This window comes from Aristolochia californica, unplaced genomic scaffold (genome assembly GCF_029961685.1).
Source record: "Aristolochia californica isolate CCGP_79_NKW_82.1479 unplaced genomic scaffold, dmAriCali1.0.hap1 SCAF_5, whole genome shotgun sequence".
Classification (NCBI taxonomy): Eukaryota; Viridiplantae; Streptophyta; class Magnoliopsida; order Piperales; family Aristolochiaceae; genus Aristolochia; species Aristolochia californica.
In genome coordinates this window covers 424,069-431,435 of record NW_027182214.1, presented here as the reverse complement: position 1 = coordinate 431,435, position 7,367 = coordinate 424,069, and the positions used below count along the sequence as shown (strand labels likewise).

General features: G+C 40.7%; 1 protein-coding gene across 1 annotated transcript; it reads left to right on the top strand.

The window, feature by feature from the left end:
- LOC137966204 (uncharacterized) lies at window positions 1-6,960 on the top strand. Its single transcript, XM_068812757.1, has 3 exons — window positions 1-475; window positions 5,707-5,856; window positions 6,607-6,960. The coding sequence occupies exons 1-3, from the start codon at window positions 185-187 to the stop codon at window positions 6,796-6,798; spliced, it is 633 nt and encodes a 210-aa protein (XP_068668858.1). The 5' UTR covers window positions 1-184; the 3' UTR covers window positions 6,799-6,960.
- The last annotated feature ends 407 nt before the right edge of the window (window positions 6,961-7,367 follow it).

Below are 7,367 nucleotides of genomic sequence, written 5' to 3'. Positions count from 1 at the left end.
ACTCTCTAGCGAGCGGAAGAAGAGTATTTTCCTCCGACCGGCCCTGCCTCTAGCCGCCATAAAATCAACCTCCTCGGGGATTCTCGATTGCCTCCGACCAATCGAAGTTCTCCTTCGGCATTAACTTCTTCTCTCTACTATAGTCCTCTGACGCGTGGTCTTGCCTTTAATCTTTCCCTCTTTCATGGAGGGTGTTGGGGCTCGCTTAGGGCGATCCTCCACCAGATACGGCCCGGCGACGGTTTTCAGTGGGCCTGTTAGGAAGTGGAAGAAGAAATGGGTGCATGTCACTTCCTCTTCATCCAACTCTGCTCCCTCCTCTAATCACAATAATGGCAACAATGAGTCCCATCTGCGACTGTACAAGTGGGCTCCTCTTTCTCAGAGCAACGGCGGTAGCAACAACAATAACGGGAAGGACGAATCGCTGGCTGTTCCGGAGGAACCAGTTAAAAGGAAATTCAGATTTGTGCCGGTATTGAAGATTATTTATTGATTTTGTTTAATAGAATCTACTTTAGAATTATTTAGAGTTCAAGATTTGTTTAAATTCGCAGTGGATTTCGATGGGAGTAGTGACTTTTGCGGTTTTATTTTTAGCTCAAGTTTTACCGTTTTTTATCATTAGATTGTTCGAGCATAAAAATGTTTTTGCAAGGTTGTTCCTTTTTCTTTTCCTGAAAAAAAGTATTTTTTTTTATTTCTTAAGTTATTTAATGCAAACAGGGGCTAACACTTCATTCATTGTTATGAGGACAATGAGGCAATGGGTTTCTGCTGCGGGGAAATGGATTGGTTGTTGACGGTGTTTTGTTATTGGGCTAATCTATACTGAACTGCTGCGGGTAAATGTTTGAGATGCGTTTGAGAGTTTTACCTTAAATTTTGGATTAGGGTTTTCTTTCATCCGAGCTTCACAATGAGCTTCCCGGAATCTCTCGTTAGTTCATTTTGTGTGTTTAAGGATCATTTGTGGTTCTGTTTTTCGAATGTTGTCGATGAGTTGTATGGGTAAGATTTCTGCTGGGGACGGTGGATTTCGAATATCTTTGAAATTGCTTTGACTGCATTCTGTGACTGGGCTTAGATGGAGGTGTTTTATTTTATCTGTTTCCTGAATAACAAATCATAGGTAGAAATGTTTTACTTTAGAGATATTGTTGTATAGAATTAGACTGAGGTGAGACGAGGATATTAAGGTATCAAAGATTTGGATTTTTTTATAATGATATTGTTGACGAGATTGTATGACTTTGGTGGCTGTAGCCATCAGTATTTGACTAGATTCACATTCACCTAGTTTCAATTGAACAATTTTCAAAGAACTGTATCTGATTTTCTTTGCACTAATAAGACTGTCGATTGGCTCCTTGGAAGATGAAGTATCAAATTCTAAGTTCTGTTGTTACCATGGAGAAATGGCTTGTACATATCAGATACTGGAGACTAGTGCATTCAGGATTAGGGTACATAAAATACGAGGTGGCATTTTTATTTGGTTGGCCGGCCTCTTTATCTGGTGTTTACTATTCCATCAGAAGGGCTTGCAGATCATTTAAAATTTCTATTGTTTCTTGGTGTGTTAGAGGTTTGAATGACCCATGCAAGAGGGTGGTTGTCTGGGGTCTATTGGGTGAACAGAAGGCTCCTTTTTTCAGGCTTTAAGAAATTAATACCTAGAAATGGTGCAGGTCACGGTTGCTGATGTTTAGCCTCTGAGAAGTGTTTGTTAGGAGACCTTTGACTCTGATGGGGCTTCAGTAGGAATGCTAATTCCTTTGGGATGACAGGTCCTTTGAAGTGATTGAGGCGAGTAAAGGGAATTCGTCCCTTTCTGTTTTGATTAGAAAATGGTGCCAGTCGTTTGCTGTTGTCCATTGTGTCAGTTAATGGGCCATCTGGGAGAAATGTTATGTGTTACTTTTGTTGGAACTTTCTGGCCTTATGTTTCTTAATGACACTCTTTGTTTGGTGTGTGGTGAGGATTTCAATGTAGTTAGGTACAAGCATACGAAGTTGCGACCCCTTCACCTGCATTTCCTCTCTGGTGGTGGATTTTGTGGAATTCATTTGAATGCTGGGGCTTGTCCAGATTTCTCTGCCTGGAGCTCGGTATACATATGCGAATAGACAGGACAGGCCTGTGATTTTAAAGCTTGACCGTTTCTTGTCTACCACCTCATGGCATGATCTTTTCTACAACCTTTTGCCTGAACTTTACCAGACAAGTCTTGGATCACCATCTAATTTTTCTTGAGTGTTACTTTTCATGATTAGGATCACAGCTGGCTCCTCCTCTATTACACTTATTCCAGATGGAAGGTGGATAGACCCCTGTGACTTTTGCCCCGCTTGACTTCTTCCCAGCTCCGATGAGTGCCTTGCCAAGGTTTTGGCGAACCACCTAAAAAGGCCCTTTTTGTGGTCATCAGCCTCAAGTAGTGTGCCTTTGTCTTTGGAAGTCTGATCCTTGACTCAACCTTATATGCTCATGAGTACCTCCACTCTTCACGAGTCCAGCAATGCCAGAGTTATCATCAAACTGGGTATGGAGAAAGCTTTCATTCAAGTAAGCTGGTTTTCCCTAGATAGCATGATCCATCTGGGTTTTGGATCCAAGTGGAGATACTAGATCTGATCTTGCCTCTCGTAATGCCTCATTCCTCTCAGTCAATGGGTCACCTTGGCTGTGGCTGGGTGACACTCTCTCCCCTTTCTCTTTAACATTGTGGGGAAGTCCTTTACTTCTTTTTTGCCTTGAGTGGAGAATGATTTAAGCTTCATCTCTACCGAAACTTCCCAAACTTCCCTTTTGCAGTTTCTAAGTGACATGATATGCACTTGTGAGGCTTCCAAGGCCTCCTTTCCGTTTATGATCTCATCATGGGAAGCATGTTGATTGATCCAAATAAGGTCTCAATGGCATTCGTACCCCTCAAGACTCCCTTGAAGAGATGGTGAGAGACCTGGGCTGCACCATTGGCAGTCTCCCTCTACCTACCTTGACCTCCCTTCATTCTTGGCTGCCTTTTGTGAACTTCTGGAACCCCTTCCTTTAGCATTTTGAGAGGTGTCTGTCTACATGGAAGGGCAAGCTCTACAGCTTGGTGGGCACGATAACTCTCATCAAATCCAACCTACTAGGCTTCCCTATGGCTATATATATATATATATATATATAACTCTCATCAAATCCAACCTACTAGGCTTCCCTATGGCTATATATATATATATATATATTTATCCCCCAGTGCTCTGTCTTTGTTGCATCCAAGAATGAAGCTTTTGAGTGAAGCTTCCTTTGGGCAGAGACTGATGTGCACTTCGGGTACTGTTTGTTCTATTGCAACGAGGTTTGCCTCCCCAAGGCTATAGGGGAGCTTGGTAGGTATTCAGAGGGTCAAGCAAGTGACTTAAGCTCTCCTTGCTATATGGCTTTCGCGCTTTGCCTTGAGCAATCAGCCATGTGGAGGACATCATCACCCTCAAATCCTGCTATCATGGCCAGTTCTCGCTTCCCCAAGGCCCAATCCCTTATATGCTATCAATATCTAGAAATCCATCTGCAAGTTGGAAAATTTCATCCAGGAGGGAGTTAAGAATCCAGTCCCAAAGCAGCTCCAGACTAGGTTTTGGTTAGCCCCTCTTGTGGAAGCTTTCACTACAATCTTCCACTTAGCTTGAAACCCTCCACATCTTGATGAGCAGCTCCTTGCTTGCGGATGGTTGTGTTTCGTGGAACCTCAATCTTAGGAGGGGTTTATGGTTCTGAGTTGTCTGAGATAAGCTTACTCCGCCTTTCCCTTGCGAACCTCAACATTTGTGGTTGAGGTAGTGATCAACTCGTTTGAACCAAAAGCCTTCAGAAACTACTTTATCCCCTGGACCTATATGGCTCTTATCCCTTGCAATTCTCTTAGCTACTCTTCGTGCTTCTTTGCTTGGGGCATCCCCTTCCCCCCTAAAATTTTGTTATTTTCTATGATGTGTGACAAAAGGTAAGATTTTCACCTTTGACCAGTTTTCATGGGTTGGCCATTCTTTGGAGAATATTCAATGTAAGCTTTGTGGCCACGACGATGAATTGGTTGATCAAATATTCATCTAGTGTTCATCCAGCTCCTTTGTTTGGGGAGTCATCCTTCGATTTGGCTTTAAATGTTGCTTTCTTTGTTCTTTCTCTTATAGCTTCCAACAGTTTTTTAGTTGGTATCTCTCTTGGTCCGGTATGTGGCTGTTCTCCTTTGCAGTTATTTGTTGGTCCATCTGGATGGTGTCTGATTGCTGCAGATTTTTTAGCATATTCTCATTTCCTGTTGGTGTCACAAAGAAAGTCCTTTTCTTTGTGCTCTTTTCGGTTGACGGGCGTCTGCAATTCCAAACTCGTTCCGATGCTGTCGAGAGAAAATTGGAGGCTGGTGGCAGCCTTCTTGGCCCCTCATCCTGTTAAGTTTGTGAGTGGACCCCTTGCAGGAAGGTTGGTTCAAACTTAACTTCGATTGGAGTTCTAGAGAAAACCAAGTTGGGCTAGGGATGGTGGTGTTATTCATGATGGCATGTGGGTCTGGTATGTGGCTGTTCTCCTTTGCAGTTATTTGTTGGTCCATCTGGATGGTGTCTGATTGCTGCAGATTTCTTAGCATATTCTCATTTCCTGTTGGTGTTACAAAGAAAGTCCTTTTCTTTGTGTTCTTTTTGGTTGGCGGGCTTCTGCAATTCCAAACTCGTTCTGATGCAAGAAAATTGGAGGCTGGTGGCAGCCTTCTTGGCCCCTCATCCTGCTAAGTTTGTGAGTGGACCCCTTGCAGGAAGGTTGATTCAAACTTAACTTCAATTGGAGTTCTAGAGAAAACCAAGTTGGGCTAGGGATGGTGGTGTTATTCATGATAGCATGTGGAACTTCCTACTTGTCTTCTTGGTCCCTTCAGGGGTGACTAACTCAACCGAAGCTGAGTTAGGAACTCTCCTTTGGGGTATTCAGCTCTTTTGGCATTTGTTCTCTTGTTTGCTTGTCACGAGGACCAATCCATGAGTGTCATCAATTGGGCTTCTGGGTGTTCCCCTCCTTGGCATCTTCTTTTGCCTTTTACGAGATAATGGACATTGTCATGTAGCTTAACATCTCTTTTGCTTAGTGGTTCTTTATATTTGGGTTTCTTTTCTTTATTTATTAATTACTATTTGCTTTGCTGTTTTCTTCTTGGTTGCTCTAATAAAGTTTCTCACCTTTCTAAAACAAGATATTGTAACTAAAAAAAGAGGTGCCAACATTTGAATTTTTGCATTTTTAAGTGAAATGAGGTGGGAATTGTAACAGTAAATAAAAAATGACAAACATATCCATGTTGTTAGATTCTTGTCACAACTTTTAGTTCTGGTGGTGGTGTTCTCATTCCAAGCTTCTAAGTCAATTTCGTGTCATTGATCTGTATTATGGACTTTTTGTGATCTTATTATTTCATTATGCTATGCATTAAAAAAGTGCTACTCTGTTAGGCTGTCAATTCAAAGGCATGATCTAGTGGTTGGCAGTAAATGTATAGAAATCCATACCTCTCCACTGATCAGTTCTACTATAACATGCATTCAAGCTGGTGTCACTTGATTACGTTTCAGTTTATTCACCTGAGGAAATAGTATTTGGGCTTTTACGTAATTTGCTTATTGTTTTGGATCTTTCTCATTCCATGGTTTGACAAAATACAGATATCTGTAATTGAAGAACAAATGAAAGAGGAAGCTGAGGATGTTGAAGATGAATCTAAGCCAAATGCTGAAAATATGATTTCTGATTCATCACCTACTGTAAATGAAAGAAAACCTCATGTAAATGATGTGGAAATGGAAGAAAACCAGGTATATTGTCACAGACTTTCCCTGTATGAGTGTGTGTTGTCTTTCATTCATTTTATTTTCTTATTCATTCTGTTCTTTTCTAGGAAGATGTTATTTGAGGCTAATCTTGTCACTGATTGGTAAAGTTGATCGGTCCTAATCAAGTGACTTGGAGGTTCCAGAATGGTTTGCTTTATTAGGATCTGATATGGTTAAGAACCCAAATAACTTTTTCTATGCTACCAATCTATACATCTGTCTTGGTCTGTGTCTGCCTGTCTGTCCACATAGAAGCACATGACATTGGTCAATATCTGAGAAATATTCATTTCAAACATAATATCAGATAAATATTTGCCTTTATGTGGTGTACATCATGATTCTGCAACCATCCGTTTGAATCCAGCTTTTAGGAGAGTTGGACCATTGGTGAGAGTAGTTCTGTGAGGTCTATATCTTACTCCAAAAATTTTTGTTCCTCTTAAATTTTCTTATCATCAAATCTTCAATATTGCACAAATTCTCTTTTACGGAAAATATCTTTTTCTCTGATCAGTCAATCAAATGTCTTGATGTCTCTTGGATGGGTATTTTTATTTTCTTGACAACAACTCACACATAGTACTCAATTATGAGGCTGGGGCTATGTTATTTTATTCCTCAACTGTAGTATGCTCAAATTGATATCTTTAAGTTACACAATGCTTTCATGCACTTTCCATTGGTGAATTGTGATTTTAATTCGTAGGAACATGTGTTTGCATATTTCAGGAACAAGGTCATACTGGACGACAGGACCTGAATGAAACTAGTCTGGATTTAAGCTTGGGTTTGAAAGCACATGATGGAAATAAGGAACAAAGCGAAGGAGGTGATGGGGAGATGAAGCCATTGTCAAATTCAGAAACCGACACCAGACCAAAAAGAAAGTCTATGGCACCTGATCTAGAAATGAGAGTGTAAACCTATTTCATGTCTGCCCACACCATCTGATTACCCATTGATGTATCAATCTTTTCTCATTATGTTGGGGGGCCTTTTGGCAACTAAACACACATTTATGGATTTCAACAATTGATTATTGATATCAATGAGGTTGGTTTTGGGTCTCAAATTTGATGTAGAACGTTGCAGCTTGAAGGGATCTGAGAAAATAGACCGAAGAATGAGTCTTTTGGCAGCCTCCGCGCAGAATGAGGCAATTGACCGAAGGGAGAGGCTGCGGAGGCTCGCCTCGGTGACCATCGATCTTTAACATCCTAAAGACTAATTATTTATTAAAATATTAATTATACAATTGATAATTAAAAATAATATTTTCAAATATCCTTGTCTCTTAATTTCTAATTTAAATATTTTTATTTCGTTTGATTTATATATATGGGATTGGAATTTCAGATTTGGATTCTAATCGGAACCGGTACTGTCCAGTTTCATTTACAACCCAGGTCCTTGATTTCCCCAAGTCTGTCGATGATGACAAACTCGTGAGGGTATTCATGTAAATCAATGTCGGCGACGAAGCGGTGGAT